Source organism: Esox lucius, chromosome 24 (assembly GCF_011004845.1).
Source record: "Esox lucius isolate fEsoLuc1 chromosome 24, fEsoLuc1.pri, whole genome shotgun sequence".
Classification (NCBI taxonomy): Eukaryota; Metazoa; Chordata; class Actinopteri; order Esociformes; family Esocidae; genus Esox; species Esox lucius.
Genome location: NC_047592.1, coordinates 3,821,338 through 3,841,356, shown reverse-complemented (window position 1 = coordinate 3,841,356; position 20,019 = coordinate 3,821,338). Strand labels below are relative to the sequence as shown.

Below are 20,019 nucleotides of genomic sequence, written 5' to 3'. Positions count from 1 at the left end.
ATGTTTTTTCTATTAAATGAGCTACTCTAAAATGAAGTAAAGGCGTGTGCTGATCTTTCCAGATGTCGGTGGTTTGAATCCTGCAGGAGGCAGTAGAAGTTCAGTTATTTTTGGAAAATCCCTTTCCATTCATATGTGGGCAAAGATATTCCCTGGTTTATCCCAATGACCTCCTAAACCCTGAACCCTAAGCCCTGAACCCTCACAGACTTAACTGACATCACCTGGTAAGTGATTGAGTGCAAGAGGCTGCAAGGGCTCAAAATGCTATAAATAGTTATGGGACGGCACTTTGGACATTATCACGTTACCTTGACGATCTAGAAACATGCTGCACACTATTGTGGGTTTGGGACCTTTTTATTTTACGTTTTTTACTTTTTTCGTGGCCAATGCACTTAATAGACAGACTGCCTGATTTATATGTCTCGCAGGCTCTTGCCCTACAGAGTGGATGTGAGGTAATTGTCAATAATAATATATATTGGTCAATAATCAATGTACTATTTTTGGTCAACACAGCATCGTTAAGCAAAAGCTAAAATAAATAGTTGAATAAACTAGGTGTTGAATAAGATTGCATTCCTCTGATTTCCTGTGTTCTATGTGCCATCTCAAAACCTGGTTAATGTAGGCCTAGTGGAGTTCACCATTCTTCTTATATCTTCTCTTATGAGGCAGGTTTGCTGGGATTTTTCTCTTGCTTCCGGGCTTCCCATGGTAACCCCCGTGTTTCACGTCACAACGCTATGAACTGTGGGTAATTCCCTCAGGCAAAGTCAGCAGAAATGCGGACTTACGAAAAGGGTGCATAAAGGGCTCAAAATGTCTACGAGAGAGCCCTCGTACACTTGACAATTTGACAGTGGGACAGGCCTAAGCCCTCACAGATGTAATGAGAACTCGCTTCAAAGTCCGTGAGTCTGTGAGTGTGGACATTGGGATTGGTTCCCTGTGTTTTCTCTACAGATTGATACCCCTCTAGTGGTAGAATGATTCTGTTACAGTCCCCTATAGATAGAGACCCTCTACTGGTAGAATGACTCTGTTACTCTCCTCTATAGATATAGACCCTCTAGTGGTAGAATGATTCTGTTACAGTCCTCTATAGATAGAGACCCTCTAGTGGTAGAATTATTCTGTTACAGTCCTCTATAGATAGAGACCCTCTAGTGGTAGAATGATTCTGTTACAGTCCTCTATAGATAGAGACCCTCTAGTGGTAGAATGACTCTGTTACTCTCCTCTATAGATATAGACCCTCTAATGGTAGAATGATTCTGTTACTCTCCTCTATAGATATAGACCCTCTAGTGGTAGAATGATTCTGTTACAGTCCTCTATAGATAGAGACCCTCTAGTGGTAGAATGACTCTGTTACTCTCCTCTATAGATATAGACCCTCTAATGGTAGAATGATTCTGTTACTCTCCTCTATAGATAGAGACCCTCTAGTGGTAGAATGACTCTGTTACTCTCCTCTATAGATATAGACCCTCTAATGGTAGAATGATTCTGTTACAGTCCTCTATAGATAGAGACCCTCTAGTGGTAGAATTACTCTGTTACTCTCCTCTATAGGTAGAGACCCTCTAGTGGTAGAAAGATTCTGTTACAGTCCTCTATAGATAGAGACCCTCTAGTGGTAGAATGATTCTGTTACAGTCCTCTATAGATAGAGACCCTCTAGTGGTAGAATTACTCTATTACAGTGGGCTGTACTCAATGTACAATCAATCAATGACAGCATTTGTACCATCTACAGTATTTTGGAAATATAATTACATATTGTAAAGACTAGAGCAACGTTTAGAAGATAAGTAACACTTCATTTCAAGACAGGGTTAAGTTCAGTTTGAGGAGGAGGCGTCCTGGCATTTTCTACTGAGGCCTCATTTCACAGGAGGGGGCAGTGTAGAGTGAACTTTACCAAGACTGTTCAGTTTGAGGAGGAAGAGGCCTGACTTTAATGATGAGAACCTGTTGAAAGTGTTCTCCAAGAAACAGTGTTGATTGACAGGGACATAATATATGGCAGACAGCAGCTGCCATATTTCGTGTCCCTTAAGTTATCCATATAGGCAAATTTTCTGATTAAAACTGTGGATTTATAAGGGACAAGAAACATGACGGGCAGTTTGGATATAGATAAAAACGCCTTAGTGAATTAGTTTGGATATAGAGAAAATGCCTTAGTGAATCAGTTTGGATCTAAAGAAAATGCCTCAGTGAATCAGTTTGGATCTAGAGAAAATGCCTTAGTGAATCAGTTTGGATCTAGAGAAAATGCCTCAGTGAATCAGTTTGGATCTAGAGAAAATGCCTCAGTGAATCAGTTTGGATCTAGAGAAAATGCCTCAGTGAATCAGTTTGGATCTAGAGAAAATGCCTTAGTGAATCAGTTTGGATCTAGAGAAACTGCCTTAGTGAATCAGTTTGGATCTAGAGAAACTGCCTCAGTGAATCAGTTTGGATCTAGAGAAAAGCCTGAGTAAATCAGTATACAGCCAGAGAAAAGGCCAGATTGAATCAGTGTGCATCCATGCTGGAACAGGATGTATTTTTTCCAGGAGTTGGAATTCCAAACATTTGTATATTTTTATACCTGGTGAGAAGGAAACATTTGCTTAATCAGTTAGTTTTGTGCTTGTCCCATCTGATTGTCCCATCTGGTTGTCCCACCTGGCTATCCCAACAAATAACATGAACAGACGATCGACTCAATAGACTGAACTGCAATCAATGAAACGACATTAACACAGTGAAGCATTCAGACCATTGCTTTAATTTGGTTATGTGGTCATTACAGTATTATTTCATCATCAACCATTCGAAAGGATGCTACAAACTCATCCCAAATGGTACCCTAAAACCTTGTACACTACCTTTGACCTGAGGCCCTGTGGGCACCCTGACGCCCTACAGCTCTATATGTCCTGGTCAAAAGTAGGGCACTACTCAGAGTAGGGTGCCATTTCAGTAAGACTGCTTCATCGGTCCATTAAGAATAACTCACGTGCAATCATCATCATCATCATCAGATTATAAAAATAATACATTCATTTATTTATTGTCAAACATATGATGTCTTAAAGCTCAACATCCCAGTATTAAACAGGGGGAAAGGGGAGACCTGAATGTTACTGTGTGTATGTGTGTGTGTGTGTGTGTGCGTGCGTGCACGTGTCTGCATGTGAGTGCGTGTGTGCGCCTGTGTCAAGTTTCTGGTTGTAATTGAAAATCAAGTCATTCATGATCTGTTGAAGACACTCCTCACTTAAAAAAAAAGAAAAAAGTGTGTATGTCTCTCTGAGATTGCATATTCATCTGTACCTATTGTATACCTCAGAACCTGCATTCACACTGTCATTGGATGCCCACAAAGTACTTCCCATGTCATAGAACATCACATCACAATCCGATGATGTCACAGCATTCAAAATCAATGTATGCTAGAACATGTAGCATTCTTTGCACCATGACAGAAACAACTGGTTAGAATCCTCCGACAAAAGATAGCCAAAGAGACAGAAAGTGAGAGGCTTCCATCAAGACATTCCCTCTGTTCTTGCATTGTATTTTCATCTTCCCTTCCCTAGAGACATGTCACTTAAAGTGACAATTTTCAGGTTTTCTGTCTCAAAATATCCTTCTTTTACCTTCATCACTATCAAAGCACCCAGTATGAAAGAAAATATAACGTAGACATGTTAAAAGCACATCAGCTTGCAAGACTTTGCACTTTGAGCCAGCTCTTCAATGCCAGTGAGTCCCATAAACCTAAAAATGCTAGCACACTCATCCTCTGGCTTTGTTCAGCTGTACATTCTTTTTCAGTGGATAATAGCTAACATTAGCAAGAATTGCTAGCTATTCTTGAACAACTTTTCTAATGTCAGCTAATGACAACATCGCTAACTAAAGTATATTAGACAACATGATATAGATGGCAAGGTTGTTTCCTACTAAATGTGTACAATAACCTCCACATTTATTGGCACCTTTGATAAAGAGGACCAAAAAAGTGCAAGAACTACTGAAAACAAGTGACAATAATTTGGGAAAATGGGCAATGTTTGGTTGATTCCTTTCATCATTGAAGTAGAATATATTTTACATGTTGAATAATCACAACATTGCAATTTTTCTTAGCATAAAATATAGCTCATTACATATGTTGGTTATTTTATATAGCCTTTTCTGTGCAGCTATATCAAGAGTGCCAATTTTTGGAAGTGACTTTAAAAATGTCATCATATTTCCAAGCCCCAATATTGTAATTAAGACAAAAAAGTATTTAAATGTTAGCCCTCATTCTACCAGTCTGTAGAAGGTTGATAATGCAATATTGACATCCCTATCAAATGGCCCACCAGCTAGACTAGCTTCTTAATAAAGCTGTCCTTCTGGTCAAGTGGCTTTGCTGGATTGATATGAATTCACTTTAGGAATATAGAAGACTGTCTGCAATACATTCCTACCTTTAAGATGCTGACAGGCATGTCAGTTAGAAGCCACTGTCGATAATTAAAATCATACACAGTGAAGTCCTCATCAAAATCAAACATAGTCTTAAAATTCAGCTGGATAGGAATAAAAACCAGTCATTACATTTTATGCAGTGTCCCAGTCATTACTAGTTGCTAATGTTAGCGACAGCAAAGTGCAGTGCTCGGCAAGCAGGAGATGATATTCATATAAACTGATATCAATGTGACCGAGGCATGCTGCGATATCATTTAAACACCCTTTGGTAAAAAAAATTTCTAATATATAAGAATGCATCTGTTTTACTGCTTGTGCACTCAGCTGATAGCTAGCAAAGCAATGCAAACTGGATTTGTTCGCTAATGGGACCAGATCACTGTGAACATAAATTATTAAATAAAAGGTTGTAAAAACGTGCAAGATAATGGCCACAACATACTTTATAACATGTTTCATTAATAAATGTATTTGTTTTTTCACCAGTTAGCAAATGTCACCTGCTGGTTAACAAACATTGGTGAGGGAACAGCTGAAAATAACCTTAGCCAGAACAAAATGTTTTCACTAGCCAGCCAGCTGGCACATCATGAGAAGGCTTGTGGCCGCACATGTGCTTGTGTTAACTTTGTCTGGATTTAACAAATCTGTTTTAACTATTGCCTTTCAATTCTCATTAATGTTAACCAACCAGCTAGATGCTATTTAACTTACTGGCCACCAGCCAGCATGCATTGAAGCTAGCTAGTGTTTTGACTAGCACATGCTAACAGATATGGATAGTTGTATCATTTATTAATTCTTTATTTTGTTTGGCTGGTGTGTACTTCCTCTGGTGCCACAATACATGCTTAATGTCACCCATTTTTGCAAACAATAGCTAGCTACTTTTCAAAAGCTAGCTTCCTTGATTAACAAATGTACTGTACTGGAGGGTTGAGAGTGGAGCTTTTAACTAATTGTTTAACTAACAAAAACTGTAACATGCACATTTTATAACATTATAAGGATCTAGCTAAGTGGTACACCTCATACATTTTCTCATCATCTGGTTTGAACATGCCTCATCTAATCTATATTAGCGAAGGTTTGCTAGCAAGCAAACTCAAGTAGGAACTGGGAACAATACTATTGATCAGGACAATCAGTGGCTTTATACTGATCAATGCATCATCATATGATGACATTTTAAGCTTAAAAAAAAATAATATATATATATATATATATATATATATATATATATATATATATTTGAATACACAAGCCTTCGTTCTAAAGATTATCCTGTGAAAATGACATTTACAAATGCTGGAGTGACAGGCGGGAGTGATTTATCGATATCATTGATTATCTATCTGTTGTTTGTTCTCAACTTGAGAAAGGCAGAGCTTTACAGTTTTTCATGTCCCAAGTCTGCCTTTAAAGTTATAGCCATTGACTTTCTCTCTCCTAGATAAAACTCTCAACCTCCCATTGTCACATTCTGAGCCATGACTCCTCCATTAATTGAACTCTTTGTTGTCTTAGCTGTTCTTCTGCAATTGCTTCCCCTAAAGACTATCGATATAATGGACGAGATACATCCCTGCTTTTCTCTTTCAAGCCGTCATTTTAAATAATTAGCAAATTACCTTGTGTGCTTTGATTGGGTATTTTAATTAGAACAGAAAAAATAGCCTATCAATGATCAATGTTCTTCAATCAGTCCTGTCCCAAGATAGGGTCAAAGGTCAGCAGACATCACAGTTTTTGAGAGATGTCTTTGTTACCCTGACACTATTGACCAGTAGCCTTGGTAACAGTGTGATTGGGTTAGATCTAACTCTATCCGTGTGTGTGTGTGTGTGTGTGTGCGTGTGTGTGTGTGTGTGTGTGCTTGTGTGCGTGCTTGCAACATGATATGCTCAATCACTACTATTGAAGCTTGAAAGTTGATATTTAAATGTGATGTTTGCTTCTATAAACGTGTTTGTTTCTCCTTTTGAAGATGGTCCACTTTAAAGTTATAATGGCTGACACTTTCCCCGCACATCTCTCTTTCATACTCATCCGTGCCTCGTCCCTTTTTCCTCTTCTCTCATCCCTCTATCGCTCTCTTCCCTCTCCCCGCTAATCTCCCTCTCCCCTTCCTCTCTTCCACCTCTCTCCTCTTATCCCTTCCTCAGCTCTCATCCTTCGGTTTCTCCTATCATCCCTTCTCTCCCCTTGTCTTTCTGCAGATCTGTAGTGCCCTTCTGTCAGGTCAAGGCCCAGTTCATCATTACCACTGTGTCTTATGGAGTCCCAATGTCCATTAGAGTCTCAATCCCTGATAGTACCACAGAGTCTTGTAGATTCCCAAGAGCCATACAAAGTCCCAAAAAGCCCTTTAGAGACCCAGAGAATCTCACAGAATCCCAGTAAAGCTCAAACAATACTGGAAAACATGTAGCAAAAGGACCTGCTGAAAGCTAGCTAGCTATAACGCTACGTTTCTGACAGGCTTGTAACTGACCGGCTTGCTTAGATTCTCTCCATTACTGGATATGCTGCCCACAAAAGTACGTTTTATCGAAGATAATTTTATAAATAAGCGAACACAGGACTCTTCAAACGAACGCAGAGACTTGTGGCAAAACACAAGCAGCTCAGCTGGTCCATGAAATTATAATTAATAATAGTGTTAGCTAGTAAGCTAGCTTGTGGTAAAATAATGTATATTTGTGTGTGCAGCACAATGAAGCTGGTTGTTTTGCAGCATCCCATTAGTTTCATGATGTGTTACTGGCTCAGCTAGCAAGCTAGTTTCATTTTGGACAAAATGACACTAGCTTTTGTGCACACTGCCAGTCTCAGAAATATTGCTAGGTGAAGTGCAAAAACCCATTGCTAGATATCAAATGATATACCTTTCCACACCCCAATGTTATTGGCAGATGTAAGACTTCTGGGTCTTGGCAGACAATGCCACCTAGGCAGGGCCGGCCTTCCCATTGGGCAAGATTAGGCGGCGGCCTAGGGTTAGGGTTATGGTAGCACTTGAATTTGAGGCTGCATTTTGAAAGTTGTCTGCCTCCCTCCAATGTGACCATTGGCTGCCTCCCTCCAGTGTGACCACTGGCTGCCTCCCTCCAGTGTGACCACTGGCTGCCTCCCTCCAGTGTGACCACTGCCTGCCACCCTCCAGCGTGGCAATTGGATGCCGCCCTCCAGCGCCCAGAATCGGCTGCATTCTTTCCATCTTGCCCATGGCTGCAGAATGTCCATGGCTGGCCCTGCACCTAGGTAATGTTTTCACATGCTATAACAGCATGTTGTGGCCAAACTACTCTGGATCAAACCAATCACACTTTGCAAAATACACGACAGATCAGTACAGGTGGAATTGTAGCGCAACCTGACCTGAGACATTGAGGAGAGACAAGCAAAAAGTGAAAGCTTAAATTAACTTTTTTCTCCATTCTTGGTGTTCCACGTTGTTGCAAAAAGTATTTATGCGTAGCTGAATTGCGACTGAGTTCCGAGTTCCTCACCCCTTCCTCCTGGTAGGTATGGGAAGTATGTATGACATCACAAGTAGCATCATAAGTGGGAGGGAGAAGTGGTCTAGGTCTGTGGCATCACATATGTGACATCGCTTGCAGCCACCACTGTATACAGTACCTGGTGTCGCCCGTGGCTTTGGGGTGGTTACGTGGTTAGGTAACCAAGGAAACCAACAAAATACTTTCGGCCTACAGTTGCGTAGTAACAGAGTCCTCTATGATGTCACAAGGCCCCACCCACCCATCACCCAAAACCCCTCCACTTTCTCCTATCTCAAAGACACACTCACTGGAATCCAGGAGGCGGGAACTAGAGTCGGCCATATTGGAAGCACAGTGCAGGGATTGACAGGGACAGGGAGGTGGGAGGGGTAAAGGGAGCAGAGCGTCTTTCCCATTGGCTCGTCTGGTGGATGAAGGATGGGCTTCTGACTGGTTAGAATGTCCAACTTGATTCAGGTGCATCTCACTTCTGGTGACGTGACTAACTAAACCGAGGTCGTATGACCCTCGACCTCGCAGAGGGCTTAGAAGCCCATCTGAGATGGTGAATGAGGGAGGGGATTGGCCGAGAGAGAGGGGAAGGGGCGGGGCTTTACGTGAGAAAAGGAAGCCAAGGCGTTTCAAAGAGTCCTGGTGTCTTATTGGACGTTGCCGCCGACAACCGCTGGAGCCGACTCCTTGTGCGAGCGAGGAGAATGAGGAGATGGGTGTGGAAGAAGATGGGAACAAAGGGAAGATTGAAGAAGAGGAAGAGGAGGATGGTACAGCGTCTCTCCTCACCCCGTTGCTCTTTGGTTTGCCCTTTTCATCTTCCTCCTCTTCCTCCCCCCACCCCTCTTCCTCATTCTCAGCCTCCCTTTCTCCCCCCTTCCTTGCCTCCGATGCCACCTCCATTTCTGAAATACTCTGGACCAGAGCAGAGACGCCACACGTAGGGGTGTTCTTCTCCATGACTCCTGTCGGAGTCAGAAATGTCACACTCTTTGACCTCTTGGGTCCACACTCCTCCTGCTGCCTCTGGGAGGGGTTATTGGGGTCAATGCTAGGTTCAGGCCCACCTTCGTCACTGGTTCCTCCCTCGTCTTTCTGTGTGGCTTCGCTGCTGGAAGAGTAGTGGCGTCTAGGGGGCCGGCGGTTGCCAAGGAGATCTAGAACCTCATAGCGGAAACTGGAAATGTCTTGCTTCAACTCCTGGGGCAAAGGGGGTGTGGGTAATAGAGGAAAATAAACAGAAGAGACAAATGGACGAGGTAAGATTGTTACTAACATCTTTGAAACTATCTGAAGAAGTGGTTTGGGAGCTTTAAAGGAGGTTATAAGAAGAGATGGAGAGATAGAAGAAATGGGGAAATTTTGACAGAAGAGTACATACATACATGCACATATACACCTTCAGCCAACCACAAGGCTTTCCATTACTGCTGACACAGAGTGGTACCTCTGCGCTGCGCGGTGTCTCAGAGCGGCACCACACTAGCTGCTGCGTCTGCATTTACGTGCTGCTGTTCAGAACATTTTGAATGTTTGCCGATTGTTTAGAGTATTGCCACTCGTTTTAGCTCAGCTGGTCAGGGAGGTCACTGTCATGACCGCAGTTTTTAGGGTCACCAAAGGATCTTCCTTCTTTATGACGTTTTGCCAAAAAGGCACCACTCTTGTAGGATACCCAATCAGGACAGCACCTCTTTTTACCAGATACCCAATCAGGACAGCACCTCTTTTTACCAGATACCCAATCAGGACAGCAACTCTTTTTACCAGATACCCAATCAGGACAGCAACTCTTTACCAGATACCCAATCAGGACAGCAACTCTTTTTACCAGATACCCAATCAGGACAGCAACTCTTTTTACCAGACCCCAAAAGGCAATGAAGTTCCTTTTCTTCTTTTGGGGCACACAGTCGTGAGCCTGGATAGTGGAAAGCCAGGACAAACGACATTAGCACTCGGCACAATCTGGGAAAGTCTCCCCCACCCTGGCAAACGGGTGCCTGATCTACGGCACTGTTCACGGCAGACTCAGACGCTGAGAGGAGCCTGCCTGAATGGGCACGTGTGTGGCTAGCAAAAGTCTCAAAACCTCATCAGAGCTTTATGGCAATAGCAACAGCCGTTACAATGGGTTTGCACACACACACGTACTACACACACACACACACACAAACACACACACACACACTGTACATATGCACTAGACACAACACACATGCCCCTACCTTAAAGTTCTCTTCGGTCAGTCCCTCGTCTGTCTTGGAGCTGCGTATCATGGCTGCCACGTACCGTTTCACCAGGCTGCGGATCACCTCCTGGTAACAATGCAATCACTTCCTGTTTAATTTACATACATTCCTCTAAACAACAACATCAGTTCTCTAGCTGTGTTAAATGAAAGACGTGATTTAAAAGTGCGTACAAACTGCCGGCCTGCAGTCCTTGACAATCATCCTGCTGACCAATAAAAAAGCTGTTCTGGTCATATAGAACCAAAGGTCCTCTACCGATTGTAAAAACAAGTTTGGTGTTTCCAAGGACCCTAGATAACAGCTGTATCAGCTAGCTAACTGACAACAGTGATTTTAACCAGCTGATGCATCTAAAATAAATCTAGCATCTTAATTTCACTGTGAATTGTATTGTGCATCATGACACTGTGTTGTTCTGAGCATTTGACAAAGAAACCTTGAAACCATCATTTGAAACCGTTTCTTTACATAACACATCAAAGCGAGTGAAGTTATAAATGATTGAGAACTTTGATTCTCATCTCAGCCACTGGGCTCTATCGCTGCCATGCGAGCCACACAACTGTTCTCCTCGTGTGGTCTGCTTGGAGAGAGAACAGCTGGCTTATCCAACCTGTTCACCCTGCGTTCTCCTGACAGAGGGTAACTAGCACCAGGCTAACGCCACTTCACTCTCTGAACAAGACGCAGGCTAATTAGTGACTGAGTGTGTATGTGTGTGTGTGTGTGTGGAGGGAGGGAGGGAGAGAGAGCTCAAAAAGGAAAGAGAGAGAGACAGATAATCACCTGATAATGTTGATTCTGTATCAGGCTGTCTGCGTGACGCTCCTGGAAGGAAATTAAATAAACTTAAAGCACATTAAGTATCAACACAAACACACACACACACACACACACACACACACACACACACTTCGCCCACTCCTACTTAGTGGAGCAAAGATGGAGATGGAGTCTTGAAGTTACATAAACCATCCCACACTAGAGTGAGTCCCCAACGTCTCCCTTATGCCCCCTGGAGTCTTATGAGCTCTGGACTACAGGAGCAGCCCATGTAGGGAGTGGAGGTTCAGGACACGGCCAAGGACTGGAAATCAGGTCAGGCAGGTCACCTTTTGGTATGTGTGTGTTGATATGATCCACGTGTTTATGTGGGTACCCCTCAAAGACAGAACAAATTGAAAAACGTGGTGTTTTGACTAGGTCTCCAGTAGGAAATATTTGATTTCCAGCTTTAAAACTAACTGGGAGAAGTGTAAGAATTGGGGTTACTTTAAGGTTTCGGCATTACCGGTTAGATTTAGTGTTAGGTGCTATGGCTAGGTTAGGTTTAGTGTTAGGTGCTATGGCTAGGTTAGGTTTAGTGTTAGGTGCTATGGCTAGGTTAGGTTTAGTGTTAGGTGCTATGGCTAGGTTAGGTTTAGTGTTAGGTGCTATGGCTAGGTTAGGTTTAGGCATAACAGCTTATTGAAGTTACAGTTAGGGAATTAGGAACATGGATTTCTGGGTCTGGTTAGGTCTCAGGTTCCCACAAGGACTGAAGGAGTGTATTGGAGTGAGTTTCTGTGTCTTTATTATTTAAAGGTTCCGTTCGTACCGTGAACTCCCGTAGGTTCTGGTGTTTGTGCGTGTCGTCCGCAGGGGGGCGCTCCTCTCCTGCAGATTTTATGGTGGAGCCAAAGACCACAGGTACCACACAGAATTTAGGACTTGGGAACGATGTTTGAACGGGGGCGGGCAAGAGTTTCCCCCCTCGTCAAAATAACTCATCCACAGCTTCGTCCGGGCCAAACTTCCACTCAATTGTCTGCATGGTCCTGGTGGAGAGAGAGGGAAAAAAGTAAGGAGGAAGAATTAGAAAGGGAATGAGAGAGAGAAAGAGGTGAAGGTGTAAGAGAGGAAAGGGAAGAAATGGGGTAGAGCAGTAGGGAGAGATGACAGAGGCAGAAAGAGGAGAGGAGGTAGAGGGACGGAGATGAGGTAGAGGGATGGAGAGGAGGTAGAGGGATGGAGAGGAGGTAGAGGGACGGAGATGAGGTAGAGGGACGGAGAGGAGGTAGAGGGACGGAGAGGAGGTAGAGGGATGGAGAGGAGGTAGAGGGACAGAGAGGAGATAGAGGGACGGAGAAGAGGTAGAGGGACGGAGAGGAGGTAGAGGGACGGAGAGGAGGTAGAGGGACAGAGAGGAGGTAGAGGGAAGGAGAGGAGGTAGAGGGATGGAGAGGAGGTAGAGGAACGGAGAGGAGGTAGAGGGTTGGAGAGGAGGTAGAGGGACGGAGAGGAGGTAGAGGGACAGAGAGGAGGTAGAGGGAAGGAGAGGAGGTAGAGGGATGGAGAGGAGGTAGAGGGACGGAGAGGAGGTAGAGGGATGGAGAGGAGGTAGAGGAACGGAGAGGAGGTAGAGGGATGGAGAGGAGGTAGAGGGATGGAGAGGAGGTAGAGGGATGGAGAGGAGGTAGAGGGACGGAGAGGAGGTAGAGGGATGGAGAGGAGGTAGAGGGACGGAGAGGAGGTAGAGGGATGGAGACGGGGAGAAAACACTTGGTCAATCAGTTATTAAAGAATGAATGAAAAACTGCCAATACTGTCTGGCAGCGGCTGACTGCGTTAGCCCCGAGGAGCGTGTGTTCACAGTGGTCCCGCTGTTCGACAGCTGCAGGTAACACCATGTCATCTAGCCCGCCAGCCGGCTCCACAGTGTCCATCCGTCTGCGTTCACAGCGACTCACAACGGAGCTGAACGGGGCTACACACGAGCCCTTTTCAAACGTAGCACTCAGAACCTTCTGGTCCGTCGTGTGAACATTAATGAATGTACGCATCTAAGAAGTACAATCCAGTGTACATTCCTGAACTCAGGATCAATAATGGCCTCTTAACAATCTATATGATGGTCTCTAATAACGTAAACAATATCCTCTAATAATCTTAATAATAGTCTTAAATATCTAAATAATAGTGTCTAATTAACATAATAAGTCTGTAATAATAAACTTTAATAACACTTTCCACAGTGTCTAGTAATCTAGAGATTAGTCAAATCAAAGTGTAAAATTATAAGCGTAGGACAGTTTTGCGGTTAGTGGGATTCAGAAGCTAGCGACGACAACACCCCTCAGCGGTGTTGTAGAGTCATGCCTTGAAAGCTGTGTGATTGGCTCTGAATGTGTGCGTGGGTGTGTGTCATTCACATTAAACGCACACCCCCACAGTCACTACGATCCTCACAGCGTCACCACTGTCAAACTGTTATGATCAATCATCCCATAAATAAGGACTTGTTACTTAAGGCGGGGACATGAGTGCTGACTGTTATACCGGTAGATACAATCCCCCCCAACAGCTGGGAAAAGAGAGTTTTGAAACCAGCTGAGACTACCAGGAGAGAAAAAGGTTTTAACAGGACCATTGACCAATACAAAAAACAAGCGGATGAATGAGGGCTGTCCTTCTCCCAGCTATTAGTTGATGGGGATGTTTATCAGGGCAATCAATCAGGTGAAGGACTAATTGAATGACAGCAGTCCTACTGACAGCGATGAGCTGGTAGGAGTTGTTCATCATGGCGATCAGCATGTTGAGCAGCCACCACCAGGGAGATGAACGTTGTAGGTCCCCGAACATGGTGGCGCCCACAAACTCAGTGAACTCGTTGGCGGGCCTTCACGCTGGTCACGTAGAGGTTCAGCAGGCCGAAGACCGACCAGAACAATGACTGGAGCGTCTCAAAACAACCTGGGGAGAAAAAGAAAGCCACCAGAAGAGAAGTGGTAGGAGAGAGAGAGAAACAGGATGGAGAGTTTCACTCCTAAACATGTTCACAAGAAAGTCTGAAGCATGTCTTTCCACTGAGGGCCACATCTCCCTGGAGGTGGAGAGGAGAAGATATGTGTTAGTGTCAACACTAAGTCCCTGTGCACCTCCTCCTCCCTCCCTCCTCACACATCCCTCCCCCTCTCCCTCCCCTCTTCTCCACATTCATCCCTCCCTCCCTCCTCACACATCCCTCTCTCTCTCTCGCCCTCCCTCCACCTCCCACATCCCTCCCTCTCTCCCTCCCTCCTCACACATCCCTCTCTCTCGCCCTCCCTCCACCTCCCACATCCCTCCCTCTTTCCCTCCCTCCTCCCACATTCCCCCCTCCTTCTCTCCCACCCTCCTCCCAAATACCTCTCTCTCTCTCCATCCTCCCACATCCGCCTCCCTCCTCCTTCATCCCTCCCTCCTTCCACATCCCTTTCTCCCTCTCTCCTCCTTCTCTCTCTCCCTCCCTGGCAGAGATGCTATAAGAGTAATCCAATATTTGATGAGGTGTCATTTGGCAACAACAACTCCACACACAACATAATGTGATGAATCACACCCTTCCAGCGAGAGAGAGAGGAGCAATGGGACGGGGAGAAAGGAGAGAGGCAGGAGGGGGAGAGAGGAGAATGGACTAGGAGGAGTAGACAATTAATACATGGGGAGAAAAGGGAGAAAGGGGATATAGTAGAGAGAGAGACAGAGGGAGACAGAGGGAGAGAAAGAGAAATGAAAGTGAGTACAGAGAGGAAAAGAGAGGGTGATTTATTTATAGCGAATATACAGTAGATTTACAGAGGGAAAAAATAATTATTTAAAAAACAGAAAAGAGACAGAATGGCCTTTACTATAAGAGGCCGCCACAGGCAGACATGGCTCTCCAAAGAAGACAGACTGTGTTTACACTGCCCGCCAAATGAGGTGGAAACTGAGCTGCACTTCCTAACCTCCTGACAAATGTATAACAACACAGAAACACATATTTCCGTCAGATCATACAGACCCACACAAAATTTGAAAACAAACATCGAACAACTCCTGTATCTGGGCAAAAAACTGTAATGTGCAATCACAGCAGCACGATTTATGACCTGTTGCCATGGAGAAAGAACATTGTGAATATAGCCAGTTTTTTGGGGATTTACGTGTTTTCCCTATGTATTCTTATACCTATTGTTTGTTTTTACCACAATGTACATAGCTTATAATTGAATGCCTTTTTTGTACTCTTATTTCGTATTTTTCCATTGATTTTATTTTAGTTGTATTTAGTATGTTTTACTGTTGTATTTAGTTGTTTCTTTATTTCCAGTTTCTGTGGCACTGTAAACAAATACCCCTGAAATTAAAACTGAACTGAGATTACGGAGTGGTGAGGCAGAGAAAAAGTGGAAGACAGAGAGAGAGAAAAAAGATGAGATAGACAGTAGGTACAGATTTGCAATGCAGACGGAGGGGAGGAATAATGAGATCGAGAAGACGAAGAGGAAGACAGAGACCGTGCAAAGTGTCTGGGGGGAGAGGGGGTGTAAGAGTAACGGTTATACAACACTGTGTGTGTGTGTCTGATTGTCTTTATGTGTGTGTAAGATTCCAGGGTTGTCTTTGTGTAGTATGAAATATTTAACAGTGAACAGAACTACTGTCATTCCTGTGAGATGGGGAATGAGGACGATGAGTCATTCCTGCCAGGAAGAAAGGAAAGAGCAAAACATAGAGAAAGGATGGACGAAAAGAGAAACAGATCCCAGTCTAATCAAATGACACTAACTATGTATTATTATAATGTTATTCATTTTCCAAACTCCATCTCCTCTCACTCTACCATGCCAATCTCTCTCCTCCTCTCTCCTCCTCTCAGTCTACCATGCCAATCTCTCTCCTCCTCCATCTCCTCACACTCTACCATGCCAATCTCTCTCCTCCTCCATCTCCTCACACTCTACCATGCCAATCTCTCTCCTCCTCCATCTCCTCACACTCTACCATGCCAATCTCTCTCCTCCTCTCTCCTCCTCTCACTCTACCATGCCAATCTCTCTCCTCCTCTCTCCTCCTTTCACTCTACCATGCCAATCTCTCTCCTCCTCCATCTCCTCACACTCTACCATGCCCTCTAACCTCTCCCCTCTCTCCCCCTTCACTAACTCCCTCTAACCCCTCCCCTCTCTCCCCTTTCACTAACTCCCTCTAACCCCTCCCCTCTCTCCCCCTTCACTAACTCCCTCTAACCTCTCCCCTCTCTCCCCCTTCACTAACTCCATCTAACCTCTCCCCTCTCTATCCCTTCACTAACTCCCTCTAACCTCTCCCCTCTCTATCCCTTCATTGACTCTCTCTCTCCGCTGCGTTTCTCTATAAACTACTGCCAGGTCAATTTCTCACCAAGTCATAAGCGGATGCCGCTGGTCTGTGTAGCTGATAAATCAGTGTAGATGTGTATGTGTGTGTGTATATATATATTTTTATATATATAAAAATAAACGTATCTGTGTGTATGTGCCTGTGTGTGTGTTTTGCGTGGATGTGTGTGTGTGTATGTGCCTGTGTGTGTTTTTTGTGTGGATGTGTGCGTGCACATCAAGGGCTATGTAGGTGGTAAGACACTGCGCAGCATCAAAGTGCCATAAGTCATAGAAAGGCCATTCATCCTAACATGCCATCATCAGACAGGGACGGACAGGTACGGACAGACAGGGACGGACAGACAGGGATGGACAGACAGGGATGGACAGACAGGGATGGACAGACAGGGATGGACAGACAGGGATGGACAGACAGGGACGGACAGACAGGGACGGACAGACAGGGACGGACAGACAGGGACGGACAGAAGGTGAAAACGAAAGAGATGACGAGAGGGACGGATAGAGCAGGGAGGCAGAAAAGAAAAAGAGAAAGCGCATTTGTGTCTTCTCACTCATACATATTAATGAGTTGGAGTGTTTTTTCATTTGCATAATGAGTGTCATTGGGTGCATCTCTGACTGTATTGGTGAATTCTAATCAATAACATCGGGCCAAAACAAACCTTAATCAACTCATCTACATTCACCATAATGGCTTCCCAGCTGAAAGGACACCACTCTGTTCACCAATGAAATGGACCCCACTCACATGGGTGTGTGTGTGTGTGTGTGTGTGTATGTGTGTGTGTGTGTGGGGGGGGGGGGGGTGTCTCTTACGTCGAGAAGGCGTTGTTCTGCTTCTCACAGCGGATGCCCTTGCAGTTGTTGGGTTCTTCAGAAGCTTTGGTCTCGTAGTAGAAATACAACTGGTTCAGACCATTGGCAAAAGCCAGCAGGACCTAGAAATGCACGCACACACACGCACGCAAAGACACAGGGGTTAGACAGGGACACTTCCTGAATACATTCCTTTAGACACCACACCCTAAACACTGCAGGTGACAGTTAAAGGTGTGTGTGTGTTTCTCACCAAACAGTATATGAAGAGAAACTTGAGAATGTCCAGCAGCATCCGTCCAAGTGAGATCTGAAATCACCAGCATCATCATGATCATGGCTGTCACCTCATCGTCATCTTCATCATCATAATGAAGGACACACTCACCTGTAAGGGCCCCAGGTGTGAGTTGGCTGTGAACAGAGAGATGAGGCGCAGGGAGCTGAAGATGTTGGCTATAGCAAACAAAGCTTCTGCTATCAGGGTCGGATGCCACATTTCCCACTCCTCTCTGGGGCGGGAGGAGTTGTACTTCAGGGAGGGAGGGGGAGAGGGAGGGGGAGAGGGAAAGGAAAAAGGAGGGACGGGAGAGAGGGGGAAGAGATAAAGAAGGAAGATAAAGTATAGTACATGCACAAAATCATGTCAATGTTCAATCCTGGCATGGTCGGGCTCTTGTTTTAAATGTAATCAGTATGGAAGGAATCCATTTTGCAGGATTATGACCAACACTCAAAGGTCTATTGAGTTGAGGAGAGTAGAACATAGTGCTGATAGAACGTAGTGTTGAACGTCGAAAATAGTGTTGATAGAACAAAGTGTTGAACGATGGACATAGCGTTGCTAAAACATAGTGTTGATAGAACATAGTGTTGATAGAACATAGTGTTGAACGTCAAACATAGTGTTGCTATAACATAGTGTTGATAGAACATAGTGTTGACAGAACATTGTGTTGAACATCGAAAATAGTCTTGATAGAACATAGTGTTGATAGAACATTGTGTTGACAGAACATAGTGTTGAACGTCAAACATAGTGTTGCTATAACATAGTGTTGATAGAACATAGCGTTGCTGGAACATAGTGTTGACAGAACATTGTGTTGAACATCGAAAATAGTCTTGATAGAACATAGTGTTGATAGAACATTGTATTGAACGTCAAACACTATGTTGACAGAACAAAGTGTTGAACGTAGAACATAAAGTTGATAGAACAAAGTGTTGAACATAGAATATAGTGTTGATAGAACATATTGTTGAACATAGAACAAAGTGTTTATAGAACATAGTGTTGATAGAACATTGTGTTGAACGTCAAACATAGTGTTGATAGTACATAGTGTTGATAGAACATTGGGTTGAACATAGAATATAGTGTTGATAGAACATATTGTTGAACATAGAACATAGTGTTGATAGAACATAGTGTTGAACGTCGAAAATAGTGTTGATAGAACAAAGTGTTGAACGATGGACATAGCGTTGCTAAAACATAGTGTTGATAGAACATAGTGTTGATAGAACATAGTGTTGAACGTCAAACATAGTGTTGCTATAACATAGTGTTGATAGAACATAGTGTTGACAGAACATTGTGTTGAACATCGAAAATAGTCTTGATAGAACATAGTGTTGATAGAACATTGTGTTGACAGAACATAGTGTTGAACGTCAAACATAGTGTTGCTATAACATAGTGTTGATAGAACATAGCGTTGCTGGAACATAGTGTTGACAGAACATTGTGTTGAACATCGAAAATAGTCTTGATAGAACATAGTGTTGATAGAACATTGTATTGAACGTCAAACACTATGTTGACAGAACAAAGTGTTGAACGTAGAACATAAAGTTGATAGAACAAAGTGTTGAACATAGAATATAGTGTTGATAGAACATATTGTTGAACATAGAACAAAGTGTTTATAGAACATAGTGTTGATAGAACATTGTGTTGAACGTCAAACATAGTGTTGATAGTACATAGTGTTGATAGAACATTGGGTTGAACATAGAATATAGTGTTGATAGAACATATTGTTGAACATAGAACATAGTGTTGATAGAACATAGTGTTTATAGAACATAGTGTTGATAGAACATTGTGTTGAACATCGAACATTGTGTTGATAGAACATAGTGTTGAACGATGAACATAGTGTTGATAGAACATTCTGTTGAACGTAGAACAAACTGCTGATAGAACATTATGTAGAAGATAGAACATAGTGTTTATAGAACATAGTGCTTATAGAACAGTGTGTATATAGAACAGGGTATTTATACACCAGGGTTTTTATAGAACAAGGTGTTTATAGAAGTGTGTTTATAGAACAGGGTGTTTATAGAACAGGGTGTTTATAGAACAGTGTTTATAGAACAGGATGTTTATAGAAGTGTGTTTATAGAACAGGATGTTTATAGAACAGTATTTATAGAACAGGATGTTTATAGAAGTGTGTTTATAGAACAGTGTTGACCATAGTATATATGACAGTGTGTTTATAGAACAGTGTTGACCATAGTATATATGACAGTGTGTTTATAGAACAGTGTTGACCATAGTATATATGACAGTGTGTTTATAGAACAGTGTTGACCATAGTATATATGACAGTGTGTTTATAGAACAGTGTTGACCATAGTATATATGACAGTGTGTTTATAGAACAGTGTTGACCATAGTATATATGACAGGGTGTTTATAGAACAGTGTTGACCATAGTATATATGACAGTGTGTTTATAGAACAGTGTTGACCATAGT

At 43.3% G+C, this 20,019-nt stretch overlaps 1 protein-coding gene across 1 annotated transcript in view; it reads right to left on the bottom strand.

Moving 5' to 3' along the window:
- Positions 1 to 5,751: 5,751 nt before the first annotated feature.
- Positions 5,752 to 20,019, bottom strand: part of LOC105009201 (short transient receptor potential channel 5) — a 71,195-nt gene continuing 56,927 nt past the window's right edge. Inside the window, 12 exon segments of the mRNA XM_034290331.1 lie at positions 5,752 to 9,203; positions 10,232 to 10,321; positions 11,045 to 11,086; positions 11,856 to 11,981; positions 11,984 to 12,046; positions 12,048 to 12,062; positions 12,064 to 12,075; positions 13,793 to 13,912; positions 13,914 to 13,992; positions 17,248 to 17,369; positions 17,501 to 17,557; positions 17,636 to 17,779. Coding sequence (XP_034146222.1) covers positions 8,199 to 9,203; positions 10,232 to 10,321; positions 11,045 to 11,086; positions 11,856 to 11,981; positions 11,984 to 12,046; positions 12,048 to 12,062; positions 12,064 to 12,075; positions 13,793 to 13,912; positions 13,914 to 13,992; positions 17,248 to 17,369; positions 17,501 to 17,557; positions 17,636 to 17,779 — 1,875 coding nt within the window. The 3' untranslated portion in view covers positions 5,752 to 8,198.